Source organism: Dendrobates tinctorius, unplaced genomic scaffold, assembly GCF_039654945.1.
Source record: "Dendrobates tinctorius isolate UK_male_01 unplaced genomic scaffold, ASM3965494v1 ptg000086l, whole genome shotgun sequence".
NCBI lineage: Eukaryota > Metazoa > Chordata > Amphibia > Anura > Dendrobatidae > Dendrobates > Dendrobates tinctorius.
In genome coordinates, this window is record NW_027361754.1 from 20,579,459 (window position 1) to 20,600,260 (window position 20,802).

Here is a 20,802-nt window from a genome sequence, read left to right on the forward strand (position 1 = left end):
CGGCGAACGGCCTCCTACCTCCCGACATACATGGCTCTTCTTCTGGAGAACTCCCCCACATCACCCTGGCTTCATTCATTATGGCATCCGACATCTCTGATATCGCTATTGTGAAGGCCTCGTGATGCATCGTGACAGTGGGGAAACGCGTCAGGGCGCATCCTGTGCACGATAAGTGATCCCTATACTGTGGCATATAGCTTTTGCCAATGCATTAATTACATCTGGCCTATGATTTAGGCATTAATCATCAAATGCCATTGTTATTTTTGGAGTACAAAACCGCTGTATGGGATGACAGTCTAACATTGCCATCAATTTTTTCATTTGTATTTTATGGTCTACAATATACCTGCAAGCTCTCTCTTCTTATGTTAATTTTCTTGCTTTTTTCATCTCTTCCCTATAAAATATTTTTTTCCCACCTTTATTGCTAGGGAGAGGTAGGGGAGTGAGGAATAGTCCTTGGTGAGTGGGGGCGCCAATTCGTTTCTTAGGGCGCCAACCTTCACAGCAAGGCAGGTTCTGAGCAAGGTTTATCACACTGTCATTGTAGGACTTTATGTGGTCTTTTTTCAATTTTGGTATTTTACCAATTTGTTCACTGGGTAGGTGTTTTTTAAGTATTGGATAATTAAAGAATTGTACAATGTTATCCTCAGAGGTGGCCGGTTTCCTTGGCACTTACAAGCGTTTGGCTATGTAGTTTGCAAACGCTGCTCTGAAGTGGTCTAGATGGATGGGCTCCATTCAGCCTCCAACCCCCTGCACTTCTCCAATGCTACAGAGGCAGAACAGTTTCCCCTTGCAATTTTGGAGACTGTATATTTTTATATTTGGAAACTGTATATTTTTGTACAGTACCATTTAAGGCTATGTAAAACAAAAAACGCTGTGCACATGCTACAGATTTTTCCGCGCAGATTTGGTGCGGATTTAAAACTGCAGCATGTCACTTCTTTTTACATCTGCTCCATTATAGAAATCCGCAGTGTAAAACTGCAGGGGAAATCTGCAAACAAAACTGCATTAAATCTGCAGGTAAAACGCAGGTCATTTTTCCTGCGGATTTAGCAAAATCTGCGAGGAAAATTCCACAGGAGAATCTGCAACGTGTGCACACACCCTTAGGCTAAAAGCTCAATCCTGCCGCTGGTCCATATTGGCAACCTACACAACAAACCCCAACAAGTCCATGTACTTTCACCATGTACAATGTTTCCTACTCTAGAGACTAGCGTAGGAAAAAGTAACGGAAGCTGGTCTAAACAATGTCTACAGTATGAAATCGAGAATCAGAAAGAAAGAAAACGAGTGCTGCAATTTTTTTTTTTTTTTAGTTTCTCCTTTAAAGAACAGCTAAACGATCCATATATTGACCACTTAATTACAAAAGCAGCCTGATAATAAAAAGAAAGAACCAAACACTCACAAGCAAACAATGCACAAATTCCGGTCCGCCAACCAGAGTGGTGAAGCTTCCCAGCTGCTCGGCAAGTGCCAGGAGCACCTCGTCTTCATCGTATATGGTATCTGGGAAAGGAGAGAAGAAATACTGAAAAGCTCTAAATCATCAGCAGTCCCAACAAAGATAAGAAGTAGATGTACATCACACCAAATTGTTCTGATTTTTTCAGATTATCTGCAGCAGATTTGAACTGCCACAGCATGTGATTGCCGAAAGCCGGAAACAGACCAGCGGGGGAACAGACCAGTGTGGCCAGAGAAGAGGCAGATAGTTGTTTTTCAGTTATGCATCAGATTTAGTTTTTTTTTTTCCTCCAACCGCCTAATGCCGGCCAGCTCACTGTACAGCTAATATGGAGCACAGCTGTGCAGAAGCAAACTTCATGCAGGTTCCAGCACTGAGTCTGCATGTTTTCATCAGCTGACACATGCCCCTAACAGCCACGGGTGGAATCACTATCCATCCGCGGCTGTTAACATGTAAAATGCCGCTGTCAAACTCCTACAGCAACATTTGACATGAGCGAGTTGAAAGCATGTCACAAACCCCGCCTATCGGCACCCATGTCACATGAACGTGGGGTGCCTAAGAATTAGCATGACTACCCAGGGTCTGCAGGCGACCCTTGTGGTTGTCCTTGCCGGATTGCTATGAGCGACGCCCTGTTAATGTCGCTCATAGCAGATAAGCATTTTTGTTACAGAAACCAGGGCTGAAGCCCTGCTACGTGTAGCACAGGTGATAGGATGATTGTAGATTCTGGTCTGCCATGGAGACTATTGAAGCAATTAAAAAGTTTTTAAAAAAAAGTTTTAAAAAATATTAAATAAAAAATATATAAAAGTTCAAATCATCCCCATTTGCCCCATTTAAAATAATAATAAAAAAAAAATCAAATACACATAATTGGTATCGCCGCGTTCAGAAACGCCCGATCAAAATATAAAATGAATTAACCTGATTGGCTAACAGTGTAACAAGAAAAAAAAAATCACAACGCCAGAATGACGTGTTTTTGGCTGGCGCAATAAACTGCAATAACGGGCGATCAAAAGATCATATGTACACCAAAATGGTATCAATAAAAACATCCACTCGGCGTGCAAAAAATAAGCCCTCACCGAGGCCAATATCCCCAAAAAATGGAGATGCTATGGGTCTCGAAAATGGCACCAGTTTTTGGTTTTTTTTTTTTTTTTTTTTACAAACTTTGATTTTTTTTCACCATTTAAATAAAACAGAACCTAGACATGTTTGTTATCTACGAATTTGTAATGAACTGGAGAATCACAATGGCATTTAGTGAACATGGCAAAAGAACCCGACAAACAATTGTGGAATTGCACTTTTCTTTTGCAATTTCACCGCACTTCAAATTTTTTTCCTGCTTTCCAGCATGCGAGATGGTAAAACCATGCATGTTGATCTCATATTCCCACGATGGCGAAACTGGATCCAGCTTAACGGCTTACTGATCTACATTAGTGTCAGATATCAGTCTAATTTGGATTATATATATATATATATATATATATATATATATATATATATACACATACATACATACAGTGGGGAAAAAAAGTATTTAGTCAGTCAGCAATAGTGCAAGTTCCACCACTTAAAAAGATGAGAGGCGTCTGTAATTTACATCATAGGTAGACCTCAGCTATGGGAGACAAACTGAGAAAAAAAAAATCCAGAAAATCACATTGTCTGTTTTTTTTTTTCATTTTATTTGCATATTATGGTGGAAAATAAGTATTTGGTCAGAAACAAAATTTCATCTCAATACTTTGTGATATATCCTTTGTTGGCAATGACAGAGGTCAAACGTTTTCTGTAAGTCTTCACAAGGTTGCCACACACTGTTGTTGGTATGTTGGCCCATTCCTCCATGCAGATCTCATCTAGAGCAGTGATGTTTTTGGCTTTTCACTTGGCAACACGGACTTTCAACTCCCTCCAAAGGTTTTCTATAGGGTTGAGATCTGGAGACTGGCTAGGCCACTCCAGGACCTTGAAATGCTTCTTACGAAGCCACTCCTTCGTTGCCCTGGCGGTGTGCTTTGGATCATTGTCATGTTGAAAGACCCAGCCACGTTTCATCTTCAATGCCCTTGCTGATGGAAGGAGGTTTGCACTCAAAATCTCACGATACATGGCCCCATTCATTCTTTCATGTACCCGGATCAGTCGTCCTGGCCCCTTTGCAGAGAAACAGCCCCAAAGCATGATGTTTCCACCACCATGCTTTACAGTAGGTATGGTGTTTGATGGATGCAACTCAATATTCTTTTTCCTCCAAACACGACAAGTTGTGTTTCTACCAAACAGTTCCAGTTTGGTTTCATCAGACCATAGGACATTCTCCCAAAACTCCTCTGGATCATCCAAATGCTCTCTAGCAAACTTCAGACGGGCCCGGACATGTACAGGCTTAAGCAGTGGGACACGTCTGGCACTGCAGGATCTGAGTCCATGGTGGCGTAGTGTGTTACTTATGGTAGGCCTTGTTACATTGGTCCCAGCTCTCTGCAGTTCATTCACTAGGTCCCCCCGCGTGGTTCTGGGATTTTTGCTCACCGTTCTTGTGATCATTCTGACCCCTCGGGGTGGGATTTTGCGTGGAGCACCAGATCGAGGGAGATTATCAGTGGTCTTGTATGTCTTCCATTTTCTAATTATTGCTCCCACAGTTGATTTCTTCACTCCAAGCTGGTTGGCTATTGCAGATTCAGTCTTCCCAGCCTGGTGCAGGGCTACAATTTTGTTTCTGGTGTCCTTTGACAGCTCTTTGGTCTTCACCATAGTGGAGTTTGGAGTCAGACTGTTTGAGGGTGTGCACAGGTGTCTTTTTATACTGATAACAAGTTTAAACAGGTGCCATTACTACAGTTAATGAGTGGAGGAAAGAGGAGACTCTTAAAGAAGAAGTTACAGGTCTGTGAGAGCCAGAAATCTTGATTGCTTGTTTCTGACCAAATACTTATTCTCCACCATAATATGCAAATAAAATGAAAAAAAAAAACAGACAATGTGATTTTCTGGATTTTTTTTTCCTCAGTTTGTCTCCCATAGTTGAGGTCTACCTATGATGTAAATTACAGACGCCTCTCATCTTTTTAAGTGGTGGAACTTGCACTATTGCTGACTGACTAAATACTTTTTTTCCCCCACTATATATATATATATATATATATATATATATATATATATATATATATATATATATATATATATATATATATATATATACACACACATACACTCACACACACATATTAGTGTAATCGACTGCAGGCTGTCAGGGCACACTGGGTGGTAGTTTCACAACAGCTTACTGGAGTGTCACAAATTGGCAATCTCTGGGCATAGGATATATGGAGAGCAGCTGCATACTACATTATATACACCATAAGTTCAGTTGAGTCAGATCAACAATAAAAGATTAGGATCCAGAGGGGACCCTAACCAGGTCACAACACGCCAGGATACTGGGATAAATAGGACTTACTATACATGTATGGCTGCACAAAGCTGGGGGTCCGCTCCAGACTCCTATGATAGCCGTACCCTACATCACAATATTACTATATACTCACCAGTGAGAAATGGAAGCAGCTCCGTCCTGGTCCTCTCCACCCCCAGAGCTAGCGCTATGGTGGACAACTTCTTGATGCTGTTCAGACGTAGCTGCAAGAAAAGAACCGAGCATTATTGTGGGTACTGATAAGATCACAGGGATGTAAAACAGAGACACCGATAAAGTTTTTCCTTCATCAGAATTTTCTCACAGCAAAGCCTCTCAGCTCCGGCACCTATAAAGTTGGTCAATGGGGCCGATATATCAATAGAATAATTTTTAGACAGTTCAAGTTGGCAACAAAACGTGCTGGATTTATCACACTGGGGTATGTCTAGTTTTAGGCTATGTGCACACGTATGCAGAAAATTTCTGCATAAAAACAGGACTCCTTCCCAGAAAACGCACGTTTTTGCCGCGATTTTTTCCGCGCGTCCCCAGACACATAGAAAATAGCCAGAATTTACCGCGAAATTAATTAGCATGCTGCGTTTTTTTACCGCAAAGCGTTTTTTTTCGAGGTAAAAAACGCATCAATATGCACGAAAAGTGCAAAATGCATTAAAATGAATGGGAAGCTTCTTTTAAGCGTTTTTTTGAGCGGATTTTTTGGTAAATCCGCGGGAAAAACTCGAAAAAAAATGCTGTGTGTGAGCACCGCCTTAAGGGGTTTTCCACTCTCAACAATGTAGTTATCAAACAACTTGAAACAAGTAAAAAACCCACATTGTACTCACAGTCCCCTGGTTCAGGAATGGCTCTCCACCGCTGCCCAATCTGTGTTCTGGCTACATCATGACTACAGCCGATCACTGAACACAGGGGCTCAGCTGATGTGGCGACATCATGACTACAGCCGATCACTGAACACGGGGGCTCAGCTGATGTGGCGACATCGTGACTACAGCCGATCACTGAACACGGGGGCTCAGCTGATGTGGTGACATCATAACTACAGCCGACAACTGAACACGGGGGCTCAGCTGATGTGGTGACAACATGACTACAGCTGATCACTGAACACAGGGGCTCAACTGATGTGGCGACATCATGACTACAGCCTATCACTGAACACGGGGGCTCAACTGATGTGTGGTGATATCATGACTACAGCCGATCACTGAACACAGGGGCTCAGCTGATGTGGGACATCATGACTACAGCCGATCACTGAACACGGGGGCTCAGCCGATGTGGCGACATCATGACTACAGCCGATCACTGAACACGGGGGCTCAGCTGATGTGGTGACATCATGACTACAGCCGATCACTGAACACGGGGGCTCAGCTGATGTGGCGACATCATGACTACAGCCGATCACTGAACACGGGGGCTCAGCTGATGTGGTGACATCATGACTACAGCCGATCACTGAACACGGGGGCTCAGCTGATGTGGCGACATCATGACTACAGCCGATCACTGAACACGGGGGCTCAGCTGATGTGGTGACATCATGACTACAGCCGATCACTGAACACGGGGGCTCAGCTGATGTGGTGACATCATGACTACAGCCGATCACTGAACGTGGGGGCTCAGCTGATGTGGTGACATCATGACTACAGCCGATCACTGAACACGGGGGCTCAGCTGATGTGGTGATATCACAACTGGAGGAAATCACTGAACATGGGGGTCAGCTGATGTGGTAACATCACACCTAGAGGCAATCACTGAACATGGGGCTGAGCTGATGTGACGTCACTAGAGATTATTACTGAACATGGGGCTCTGTTGATATGGAGACATCATGACTATAGGCAATCACTGAACACGGGGGCTCAGCTGATGTAGTCGCTGTAGTTGTGATGTTACCACCGCAGCCAAAACATAAGAGACCAGAGCAGCGGCAGACTACCAGGAGCTGAACCTGGGGGAGTAAAACCTAGCTTTCTTATTTTACTTGACTGCAATAGTTTGGGGGCTGTGCTGACGAAACTAGAAACCCCTTAAAATTTTACACCCTCTTTCAGCTGGTTTACTTTGAGCCAGAAATTTGCTTGAAAATATTAGCGCTTTTTGTGTGCACTGGTCAGAATGAGTTACGCTATCTTTCCAGTGAGGACATGCCCCTTATTAGACAAGGCGCAGAAAATATCTAAAATACATGAATATAGTTCAAGTCAAACATTTTTGCACATTCTGCTTGATAAATCTCCATCCCAACATATCAGTAAGTTAATGGGTTAATTCCATCATTGTAAGTTTTCACTATCACCTATCCACAGAATTGGGTTTCTGTGACCGGAAATGCACGGCCACCGCTGCATTCATTATCTATGGGACTGCTGCAGACGAAGGTGACAGTGCATTTCATGCCCCGTTCTTCGGATCGGTGGGGGTCTCAGCAGTCAGACCACCACCACCATTCAGTAAGATTCACCTTTACTGTGGATAGGTAACAACTTGCAATGCTGGGAATAACCTTTTAAGCCAATTACTGAGCCCACACATTGCAATCAGGGTTGCTCTAACTCCCCCACGGACTCAATCATCACAGGCAGATTTACCACCTCTCAGAATAGGGGGTAGTCTTATCCTGAATTTATCATGTCACTATCGGAGGATCCAGGATCAGATCCCGCACCGTGGGCGTCACTGGCTCACACACAAGTCATTATACAGGAACACTCCACAGATTGCAGCTATGACTACGGGATGACTTTATACCAGGACGGGCCATAATGGACACATGCTGATGAGTGTGCACAGCTAGGGGGAGGAACACGTCATCCATCAGCCTTTGTTGATGGTGCCTGAAATGCTCTTACATTGATAAGTTGTACAGTAAGCAAGTCCGGACAGGCAATGTTATAGAGCATTCCTTTCTAAGGACTAACCACCTGTGTGTAAATAGGTACAACCCCCCCGTAATCACTTCATCAGTGGTCCCTTAACCCACCAGTCCAAAAAAGTTTACGGTTCATTCCTACTCCAGTCAATTCAGCGCTGAGCAGTGGCTAATAAACGGGACGGGTGCATGGCACCCGCCGATCGCGAGTCCAGCAGACGAGACGTCACCTCTCGATGTGCAAGTGAGCGGAACCGGAACAGGTATAACCTGTGATCAGCACAGGAGGATCCAATTGTTTTAAGAAGTCAATTATATTTCACAAAATTTGACACATCATAGAGGAAGGTCCAAGGATTTTAGAAGTGGGGCTCCTAACTGCTGACAAGTGCTCAGCTCTGATCATTTTCTCTGGCCTCCATAGGTGCTACTAGGGAACATGTCAGGGCACATTTGACAACCAAAAAAAAAATAAAAAAAAAATCAATCTTGAGGCATCAGATTAATTACAGCTCTCAAGAATAAAAGCTGGTGACTGACCGATTACAATAAGTCACTGCTCCACCATAAAGCTGTAATGTGCTGATATACAGAGAGGGGGCGCTGTCACTATTGTCACCCAAACACAAGCCACACTTACTATACTGACCGACCATAGACACGAGATACACTTTAATACTGTGGCAACACAGTTACACCTGACTACCAAGCAAACACTAGAGCAGCAAGACACCCTCAGGGACATTTGGTTTTTTTCTTTATTACGGTACATTTAATTTTGGGTTAAAAATATATTTTTAATTGGATTTCAATGAAAATTTTGCACAGTTTTGTTTCTTGGTTCCCTGCACATTGTCATTGCTTGTAAGGGCACATGCACACATCCACGTGACACGTCCGTGTGTGGCCGGATTACATAAACCCATTGGGTTTCATTGATCTATACACACTTCTTTATAAAAAAAAAAAAAAAGGATCCGCGTCTGATCTGTGCCTCAAAGAATCGCCTTTTGTATTCTTCACTGATGCCAAATCTGGTAATAAATCAGATTTTTTTGCAAGCAAGAATAGTCTCTCTTTTGTGCAGTGCTTGGGTTCTCTATATTTATGTCACGGGATCCATATCCTTTTCACAACCACTTTCATAGAGTACAGGCTTCTTGTTATCTACATGGATGCGTGAATTTGGCTTTAATTAAAAAAAAAAATTATAATATTATATATATATATATATATATATATATGACACAAATGTAGAACAGAGGCAATGTGAAGTAGATGAAAAGTTGGAAGCCACATCAAAGTTTAGCTTAACGTTCATGTGGTCATTTTAGAACAGAGAAGTTTAGAAAAACCCAAATAAGCCTACGTACCTCCTGGCTGCCTATGGGACCGTGGGAACATTACAGTATATGTTGGGAAAGGCTCCCGATGTATACTGCTGGCACAGTGTGCACATAGCCTTACAAGCTCCCAGACCGAACAAGCTCACTGACAGATTCTCAAGTCAACTAATTCTGCAGCCAGCAATGTTCAAGTGAACCTATAAATGGTCAATGTTTTTAATATAATCCAACAGCAAAAATTAATTTGAGCCAAAAACACCTCCATTTAAGACTATGTGCACACGCTGCAGATTCACCTGCCTTTTTTTCCGCGCGGAACCGCAGGTAAAGTGACCTGCGATTTTGCCCTGCGGTTTCACACCTCTACTATGTTAAAGTTGTGAAACCGCTGCGGAAACCGCCCAAACAATTGACATGCTGCGGTTTGTAAACCGAGGCAAAACCGTGCAGAAAAAACTGCACCGTCAGCACAGCGTTTTTGAAAACCCATAGGGTTTCATTGTACTGTACTTGGTCTGCGGAACTGCTGCGTTTCCGCAGGGCCAAAACCGCTGCGGAAACGCAGCAGAATCCGCACCGTGTGCACATAGTCTTAGAAAACAAACGTCCATGGGGGGTGGCATGCTTGCAAATTTGTCTAAGACATACTTTTGATGATAAAAACATATTTATGGACACCAACATTAAGCTGGAGTCACACATAGCGACTTACCAGCGATCCCGACACCGATATCAAGGTGTCAGGATCGCTGGTAAGTCGCTATGTGATCGCTGGTGAGCTGTCACACAGACAGCTTCACCAGCGATTAGCACAGCGATGCCGAGCGCCCGGCATCGCTGGCCATCCCTGTAAAAAATAGAATTAAAATAAAAAATATAGTTATTCTCACCTTCCGACGTCCCGCGCAGCCATCCTGCCTCTCTCCGGTCCCAGTAATCCTTTGCGAAAATGACCAAGAGACGTCACGGTCTCGCGGGAGCGCGAAGTCTCGCGGTCATTCGTGCAAAGGATCACTGGGACCGAAGCGTGGAGAGAGGAATGCTGCACAGGACGTCGGAAGGTGAGAATAACAATATTTTTTATTTTAATTCTATTTTTTACAGCTGATCGCTGGTCTCCCGCCTGTCACACACAGCGATGCGTGCTGGCCAGCGGGAGACCAGCGACGAAAAATATGTCCAGAGGTTTCTTACAGCGATCAGCGATACCGGCAGGGGGGCCGCTCGCTGATCGCTGTCACACACAGCGATCTCGCTGGTGAGATCGCTGTTACGTCACAAAAGTTGTGACTCAGCAGCGATATCGCTAGCGAGATTGCTATGTGTGACTCCCGCTTTAGCCGTGCTCTGATATCACAGTTTATAAATGATTTATTCTTGTTTATTTTTCTTTTACGGCACCAACAAATTCTGCCGCGCAGTACAGGGATAGATCCCATTCAAATCAGTCCCTCTTCCCAATCTAATTAACTTATTTCAGTCATATTGGAGTCAATCCCAAAGGAAACCAAATAATATAATTTACTCAAACATTGTGGATGATCCAGTTGATCTAGAGTTGGAGTGATATGTGGGAATCCATTCACACCATTAACCATGACGGTGATTTGTGGTCGCTGCAAAGGAGCGAGAGAATCATCTTTTACCTGTCAACACCCACTGCTATTATTTTGCTTTGCCAGCTCAGCATGACATCATGGTTGCGGCATGTTGCACGCGTGACATCACATCAGGTTGGCTAATCCATAGAAGAGCCCCGGATGCTGGCAGGAAAAAGGTGGTTCTCCTGCTCCTGGGCAGCAGTCACAGATCACTGTGATGGCCAATGGAACAGGCTGTGCGAACTGATTAACACAACACACTCACAGGGGTAAATCTGCCCCGTTATGTTCATGGAGTGTGGGAGGAAACCCATGCAAAATAAAATTCCATCCTTTGACGATCTTGCCAAAAGATTTGCCACTTTACACATGGGCAAAAAAACTGACCTCATAAAAGCAAATAAATTGCCTGTTTTTTTTTTTATTTGACACTATTGAGTACTGCCTGCATTATTTCTTTTTTTTCCATTCATCTGTATAGATAGATTTGCACTAGGGAAAAATAAAGTCAGAGTCACTGGCCAGTGTTGTCTCTGTTCTTGCTCTTTGTTGATTGGTTGCAGTGGTGATATAATGCTTTAGTCATGACATCACTGGTGCAGTCAATCACTAGGCTCAATGTCTCAAACTGTCTACATTGACATTTCTGTTGGATCTAGCGATTGACTGCAGCAGTACGTGCTGTAATCGTGATGTCACAGCTACAGATTGTCAACAAAGAACGGGTGCAACAGCTGATGTTCTGATATGTTGCCACTATACAGCCAGAGGATGTGAAGTGGGAATATGGGTTCACCCAACCTGTGCACCCCTGTGCTACAGAAGAGAGACTACTTGCTCCTGCATAGCTCACACACCTTTTTATACAGATTTCTAGAGATGCAACAAAGTCAAGAGAAAAACTAAAAAAAACCCCAAAAACATTATTTGAAGCAGTTTCCAGATGGACTGTGCCCCCGAAAACTGCAGCAGAGCCACATGAGGATAGCAGACCCATGGCGGCTCCAAATCCACAGATCAGCCCCATATTTCTGCAGCGTATACTGCAAACACAAAGGCGTATTCTCACCTCACAATTATAGCAAATCCTCAGGAAGTGGCAAAAATGCACGGTAGGAAAGTTCCACCGATGGGACACGAATCAATCTTGAGAACAGGGTCCAGTCATGTGCAGCCGTCAGTGGAGAGGTGGTCAGACTTCCAATGCAAAGAATGGACGTGTACAGAAAGTATGATCCCCCCCCCCATTGACAGCGGCATGCATGAGGGTCCTATTCTTGACCACCATATCTTTCATACAGTTATGACAAATCTTGTGACTACAAGCTGCAAATACCCTTTAGGAGGAAAAAAAAAATAAATAAACCACACACTGCTTGGGCTACATGGATGCAACACACTCTGGGCGAGTCAACCTATATCGTGTGTAGTAATATGGTTGGGGGAGGGTTTACTGTATAATTAAAGGGAGTATTCCATTCTGGACAACCCCTTATTAAATGGCTCCAGGCAGAAACAAAATAAAAAAAAAAAAATTATATATACAGTACAGACCAAAAGTTTGGACACACCTTCTCATTCAGAGCGTTTTCTTTATTTTCATGACTATGAATTAACACATGTGGAATTATACAAGTAACAAAAAAGTGTGAAACAACTGAAAATATGTCTTATATTCTAGGTTCTTTGCTTTGATTACTGCTTTGCACACTCTTGGCATTCTCTTGATAAGCTTCAAGAGGTAGTCACCGGAAATGGTCTTCCAACCAGGGCTGTGGAGTCGGTAAGCCAAACCTGCAACTCTGACTCCTCAATTTCCCTTCCACCGACTCCACGACTCCGACTCCAACATATACTGCTTATATTTAAGTGAAAAATGTATTGCAGTAGAATGTGAACATCAGACATTTAATCATTTTTATGATACAATAATCAAGACATTTAGGTAGAACATAATATATATTTATTGGAATACAACTTTAGAACACAAAAAACTGTAATAAATTGTAAATATGTAATACACTATGTAATATCGATTACATATAAACATACAGTATATATATACACTCACTGGCCACTTTATTAGGTACACCTGTCCAACTGTGTGTTAAGACTTAATTTCTAATCAGCCAATCACATGGCGGCAACTCAGTGCATTTAGGCATGTAGACATGGTCAAGACAATCTCCTGCAGTTCAAACCGAGCATCAGTATGGGGAAGAAAGGTGATTTGAGTGCCTTTGAACGTGGCATGATTGTTGGTGCCAGAAGGGCTGGTCTGAGAATTTCAGAAACTGCTGATCTACTGGGATTTTCACGCACAACCATCTCTAGGGTTTACAGAGAATGGTCCGAAAAAGAAAAAAAATCCAGTGAGCGGCAGTTCTGTGGCCGGAAATGCCTTGTTGATGCCAGAGGTCAGAGGAGAATGGGCAGACTGGTTCGAGCTGATAGAAAGGCAACAGTGACTCAAATTGCCACCCGTTACAACCAAGGTAGGCAGAAGAGCATCTCTGAACGCACAGTGCGTCGAACTTTGAGGCAGATGGGCTACAGCAGCAGAAGACCACACTGGGTACCACTCCTCTCAGCTAAGAACAGGAAACTGAGGCTACAATTTGCACAAGCTCATCGAAATTGGACAGTAGAAGATTGGAAAAACGTTGCCTGGTCTGATGAGTCTCGATTTCTGCTGCGACATTCGGATGGTAGGGTCAGAATTTGGCCTAACCAACATGAAAGCATGGATCCATCCTGCCTTGTATCAACGGTTCAGGCTGGTGGTGGTGGTGTCATGGTGTGGGGAATTTTTTCTTGGCACTCTTTGGGCCCCTTGGTACCAATTGAGCATCGTTGCAACGCCACAGCCTACATGAGTATTGTTGCTGACCATGTCCATCCCTTTATGACCACAATGTACCCAACATCTGATGGCTACTTTCAGCAGGATAATGCGCCATGTCATAAAGCTCGAATCATCTCAGATTGGTTTCTTGAACATGACAATGAGTTCACTGTACTCAAATGGCCTCCTCAGTCACCAGATCTCAATCCAATAGAGCATCTTTGGGATGTGGTGGAACGGGAGATTCGCATCAGGGATGTGCAGCCGACAAATCTGCGCCAACTGTGTGATGCCATCATGTCAATATGGTCCAAAATCTCTGAGGAATGCTTCCAGCACCTTGTTGAATCTCTGCCACGAAGAATTGAGGCAGTTCTGAAGGCAAAAGGGGGTCCAACCCGTTACTAGCATGGTGTACCTAATAAAGTGGCCAGTGAGTGTGTGTATATATATATATATATATATATATATATATATATATATATATATCTCTATCTATCTCACTATGTAATAAACTATGTAAGTGGCAAAAAACAGTTTTCAACAAAAACATACTAAATAACATTTGTGCAGTGTATGAATTTGTTCTAAGAAATAGAATTGCCTCCATCAGATCCTCCTTCATAGATGACCTAAAATCAACCTAATAATTTTAACCCCTTCACTACCAAGGGTGGTTTGCACGTTAACTACCGGGCCAATTTTTACAATTCTGACCACTGTACCTTTATGAGGTCATAACTCTGGAACGCTTTCATGGATCCTGGTGATTCTGACATTGTTTTCTCGTGACATATTGTACTTCATGTTAGTGGTAAAATTGCATTCAAATAACTTGCGTTTATTTGTGAAAAAAACGGAAATTTGGCGAAAATTTTGAAAATTTCGCAATTTTCCAACTTTGAATTTTTATGCCCTTAAATCACAGCGATACGGCACACAAAAAACTTAATACATAACATTTCCCACATGTTTACTTTACATCAGCACAATTTTGCAACCAAAATTTTTTTTTGCTAGGAAGTTATAAGGGTTAAAAATTGACCAGCGATTTCTCATTTTTGCAACACCATTTTATTTTTAGGGACCACTTCACATTTGAAGCCACTTTGAGGGGTCTATATGATAGAAAATACCCAAAAGTGACACCATTCTAAAAACTGCACCCCTCAAGGTGCTTAAAACCACATTCAAGAAGTTTATTAACCCTTTAGGTGCGTCACAGGAATTTTTTGAATATTAAAAAAAAAATGAACATTTAACTTTTTTTCACCAAAAAAATACTTCAGGTTCAATTTTCTTTATTTTACCAAGGGTAACAGGAGAAATTGGACTGCAAAAGTTATTGTGCAATTTGTCCTGACTACGCTGATACCTGATATGTGGGGGGGAACCACTGTTTCGGCGCATGGCAGAGCTCAGAATGGAAGGAGCGCCGTTTGACTTTTTCAATGCAAAATTGGCTGGAATTCAGATCGGACGCCATGTCACGTTTGGCGAGCCCCTGATGTACCTAAACAGTGGAAACCCCCCCAAGTGACCCCATTTTGGAAACTAGACCCCCCAAGGAACTTATCTAGATATGTGGTGAGAACTTTGAACCCACAAGGGCTTCACAGAAGTTTATAACGTACAGCGGTACAATTAAAAAATCATATTTTTTCCACAAAAATGATCTTTTCACCCACAATTTTTATTTTTCCAAGGGTAACAGGACCCTAAAAGTTATTGTGCAATTTGTCCTGAGTACGCTGATATCCCATATGTGGGTGTAAATGACTATTTGGGCGCATAGCAGAGCTCGGAAGGGAAGCAGCGCCATTTGACGTTTTTGGCTAGAATTGAGATCGGACACCATGTCGCGATTGGAAAACCCCTGATGTACCAAAACAGTGGAAACCCCCCACAAATGACACCATTTTGGAATCTAGACCCCCCAAGGAACTTATCTAGATGTGTGGTGAGAACTTTGAACCCCCAAGGGCTTCACAGAAGTTTATAACGTACAGCAGTACAATTAAAAAATCATATTTTTTCCACAAAAATGATCTTTTCACCCTCAATTCTTATTTTTCCAAAAGTAACAGGACCCTAAAAGATATTGTGCAATTTATCCTGAGTACGCTGATACCCCACATGTGGGTGTAAACCACTATTTGGGCGTATGGCAGAGCTCGTAAGGGAAGCAGCGCCATTTGACGTTTTTGGCTGGAATTGAGATCGGACACCATGTCGCATTAGGAAAGCCCCTGATGTACCAAAACAGTAGAAACCCCCCACAAATGACACCATTTTGGAAACTAGACCCCCCAAGGAACTTATCTAGATGTGTGGTGAGCACTTTGAACCCCCCAGTGCTTCACTGAAGTTTATAACGTCCGGGCGTGAAAATAAAAAAAATCGTATTTTTTCCACAAACATGATCTTTTAGTCCCCATTTTTTTATTTTCCCAAGGGTAACAGGAGAAATTGGACCCCAAAAGTTGTTGTCCAATTTGTCCTGAGTACGCTGATACCTCATATGTGGGAGAAAACTACTGTATGGGCACACGTCGGGGCTCGGAAGGGAAGTAGTGACGTTTTGGAATGCAGACTTTGATGGAATGGTCTGCGGGTGTCATGTTGCGTTTGGAGAGCCCCTGATGTACCTAAACAGTGGAAACCCCCCACAAGTGACCCCATTTTGGAAACTAGACCCCCTAATGAACTTATCTAGATGTGTGGTGAGCACTTTGAACCCCCCAGTGCTTCACAGAAGTTTATAACGACCGGGCATGAAAATAAAAATATCGTATTTTTTCAACAAACATCATCTTTTAGTCCCCATTTTTTTTATTTTCCCAAGGGTAACAGGAGAAATTGGACCCCAAAAGTTGTTGTCCAATTTGTCCTGAGTACGCTGATATCTCATATGTGGGAGAAAACTACTGTATGGGCACACGTCGGGGCTCGGAAGGGAAGTAGTGACGTTTTGGAATGCAGACTTTGATGGATTGGTATGCGGGTGTCATGTGCGTTTGGAGAGCCCCTGATGTACCTAAACTATTGAAACTCCCCACAAGTGACCCCATTTTGGAAACTAGACCCCCCACGGAGCTTATCTAGATGTGTGGAGAGCACTTTGAACCCCCAAGTGCTTCACAGAAGTTTATAACGCCTGGGCGTGAAAATAAAAAAAACATTTTTTTCCGCAAAATTATATTTTTGCCCCCAATTTTTTATTTTCCTAAGGGTTACAGGAGAAATTGGACCCCAAAAGTTGTTTTGTAATTTGTCCTGAGTAGGCTGATACCTTACATGTGGGGGTAAAACACTGTTTGGGCACATGGCAGAGCTTGGAAGGGAAGGAGCACCATTTGACTTTTTCAACGCAGAATTGGCTGGAATTGAGATCAGACGCCATGTTGCCTTTGGAGAGCACCTGATGTGCCCAAACAGTGGAAACCCCCAATTATAACTCCAACCCTAACCTCAACACACCCCTAACCCTAATCTGAGCCCTAGCCCTAACCCTATCCCTAACCCTAACCCTAGCCCTAACCCTAGCCCTAACCCTAGCCCTAGCCCTAACCCTAGCGGGAAAATGGAAATAAATACATTTTCTTTTAGTTTTATTATTTTTCTCTAACTAAGGGGGTGATAACGGGGGGTTTGATTTACGATTTATGGCGGTTTTTATGTTTGGCGGCTGTCGCACGCTAAAAGACGCTTTTTATTGTAAAAATAGTTTTTGCATCACCACATATTGTGAGCTATAATTTTTCCATATTTTGACCCACCGAGTCATGTGAGGTCTTATTTTTTGCGGGACGAGTTGACGTTTTTATTGGTACCATTTTCGGGCACGTGACATTTTTTGATCGCTTTTTATTCCGATTTTTGGGATGCAGAATGAACAAAAACCAGCTTTTCATGAATTTCTTTTGGGGGGTGCGTTTACACCGTTCCGCGTGCGGTAAAATTGATAACGCGTTTTTATTCTTCGGGTCAGTACGGTTACAGCGATACCTCATTTAGGTCGTTTTTTTATGTTTTGTCGGTTTTTTGCAATGAAAACAATTTTATATAAAAAATAATTATTTTTGTATCGCTTTATTCTGCGAGCTATAACTTTTTTATTTTTTTGCGGATGATGCTGTATGGTGGCTCGTTTTTTGCGGGACAAGATGACGTTTTCAGCGGTACCATGCATATTTATATGCGTCTTTTTGATCGTGCGTTATTGCACTTTTTGTTCGGTGGTATGATAATAAATCATTATTTTTTGCTTCGTTTTTTATTTTTATTTTTTAAGGGGTTCGCTAAAGGGGTTAACTAATGGGACAGTTTTATAGGGCAGGTCATTACGGACGCGGCGATACCAAATATGTGTACTTTTATTGTTTTGGGTTTTTTTTATTTTCAAAAAATGGATTTATTGGGGAATATTTTTTTTTTTTTTAACTAATTTATTTAGCGATTTTTTTTAAATTATTTTTAACACTTTTTTTTTTTTTTTTTTTACTTTATTACCTTGTCCCAGGTGGGACATCACTGTCCTGTGACAGATCGCTGATCTGTCACATCACAGATCACTGTGACAGATCAGCGATCTGTCACAGGCACTGCTGCAGACTTCCTCATGCCTGCGCTTTGCAGGCACTGAGGAAGCCAGCTTCCTCAGGCCCCCGAAGGCCCCCGTCGCCATCTTGGATTCGGGGGCCTGGAGGAAGGGAGTCCCCCGCAGCAGCGCTGCACATTGCGCTGCCGTGGGGGGCTCAGGGAAGCACGGAGGGAGCCCCCTCCCTGCCGATGCTTCCCTTTAACCCCCGGTACACCGCGATCGCGTTTGATCGCGGTGTGCAAGGGGTTAACGTGTCGGGGGCGGTCCGTGACCGCCCCTGACACATTGTGCCGGGTGTCAGCTATGATAATTAGCTGACACTCGGCCGCGATCAGCGGCGCTCACCACGTGGGCGCCGCTGATCGCGATGACGTAATATTCCGTCCATGGTAATTAGGTCCATGGTCACATGGACGGAATATTACGTCAATTGTAGGTAAGGGGTTAAGGCCAGAGAACAACCTTTCTACACTAACTTGAGTTGGAGGCAAAGCCGTAACCACATGGGCAACATCTCTAACAATTTCCGTGTATAAAGGAATTGCCTCATGCACAGTCAGTTTTGATGAACGGTTGAATTTTTCTTTGAGAGCAAGTGAAACATTTTGCTGAAATATGGTCAATATGCTTGCTATAGGAGACAGAGTGAAATCTTTTTCCTTGCAGCAACACTTTGCCTGCTCCATATCATCCAAATACTTGTCAAAGTCAAACTCCTCATCTGATGAGGATAAAGATATGGCAGCAGTAGCACTGTCAGGACCCAAGTCCTCTTGCGCCTGGCAGTCCTCCTGTAGGCCACTCATCCTAACTGCTACCTCAGTCAGAGCTTCTTTTCCTTTAGTAAGCTGTTTATCATCAAACAATATACGATGACTTGGGTCCACATAAACAGCTGCCAGAAAAATTTTATTTTCCAATAGCTATGTCTCCGTTTCATTGAAGCAGAAATGCCATCTGCGATTAAATCTCCTCTTTGGGACAGGCAAAATAGCAAGTTCTTCCACTCCCTTATGAAAATGCCAGGAGTTAAATCCTCAGCTTGTAATTTTTTAGTCACGGTAAATTGGTGATTAAGAAATTCCTTCAATTCAGCCACCTGTGTCCATTGACCTTCATTTAGGGTTACCTGAGGGTTCACCATATCTATAAGAAACGGTTTTGGCCAGGATCAAAACCGGGGGGGGGGGGGGGGTGGGGCAGAACCTCATACTGCACACCTCAGCTGCTGCAGAACCTTATACTGCACACCCCTACACTTGAAAATAAAGCCTGCACCTTAAGATGTGGTGAATGCAGTCTATTTATTCCAACTATCAATTGATGTTGATGTGTTACTGAAGACGAGCAATGCCTGTCCTGGGCGTCCTTTTGGGCAGCTATGAAGTGTACCTGACTGGTGCTAAAAAAAAAAAAAAAAAAAAAAAAAAAAGGAGTGTTAGTCTGTGTGCTACCCGGATTTCATTCTTTTGGTACAGATAAGATATGGATAGACAGATATGGATAAATGGATAGAGCAGATTTCAAATCTGCTTTTGCTATTGAAATTATCTTTGAGCTCAAAAACCTTTCAGGTGATGCGGTTTTTAAAAAGCTGATCTGCTTTTGCAGCTGAAAAACATGTCCTCAAAAAACGCAGCAAAAACGCTGTGTGAATGTAGCCTTAGATCAGGAATAGAACAGCCATTTATAGGACATTTCATAACTTTCCAAGATTCCTATGAAAAAATATTCATCACATTCTGCATTGAACTAGTGTACCCAATTTATTATATATTTTAGGAGTCAGACCATTTTATACAGACTCCAACTCCACCAAAGTGAGCTCCGACTCAAACTCCACAGCCCTGCTTCCAACAGTCTTGAAGGAGTTCCCAGAGATGCTTAGCACTTGTTGGTCCAGCTCACCCCAATCCATCTCGATTGGGTTCAGGTCTGGTGACGGTGGAGGCCAGGTCATCTGGCGTAGCACCCCATCACTCTCCTTCTTGGTCAAATAGCCCTTACACAGCCTGGAGGTGTGTTTGGGGTCATTGTCCTGTTGAAAAATAAATGATGGTCCAACTAAACGCAAACCGGATGGAATAGCATGCCCCTGCAAGACGCTGTGGTAGCCATGCTGGTTCAGTATGCCTTCAGTTTTGAATAAATCCCCAACAGTGTCACCAGCAAACCACCCCCACACCATCACTCCTCCTCCTCCATGCTTCACGGTGGGAACCAGGCATGTAGAGTTCATCCGTTCACCTTTTCTGCGTCGCACAAAGACACGGTGGTTGGAACAAAAGATCTCAAATTTGGACTCATCAGACCAAAGCACAGATTTCAACTGGTCTAATGTCCATTCCTTGTGTTCTTTAGCCCAAATAAGTCTCTTCTGCTTGTTGCCTGTCCTTAGCAGTGGTTTCCTAGCAGCTATTTTACCATGAAGGCCTGCTGCACAAAGTCTCCTCTTAACAGTTGTTGTTGAGATGAGTCTGCTGCTAGAACTCTGTGTGGCATTGACCTGGTCTCTAATCTTAGCTGCTGTTAACCTGCAATTTCTAGGCTGGTGACTCG

General features: G+C 43.0%; 1 protein-coding gene across 1 annotated transcript in view; it reads right to left on the reverse strand.

Moving 5' to 3' along the window:
• The window catches only part of PPP2R1B (protein phosphatase 2 scaffold subunit Abeta), a 53,072-nt gene that overhangs the window by 23,645 nt on the left and 8,625 nt on the right, over positions 1-20,802 (reverse strand). Inside the window, exons 2-3 of the mRNA XM_073585137.1 lie at positions 5,071-5,161; positions 1,433-1,533 (exon numbers count right to left, since the gene is read on the reverse strand). Coding sequence (XP_073441238.1) covers positions 1,433-1,533; positions 5,071-5,161 — 192 coding nt within the window. The remainder of the gene's footprint in view (positions 1-1,432; positions 1,534-5,070; positions 5,162-20,802) is intronic.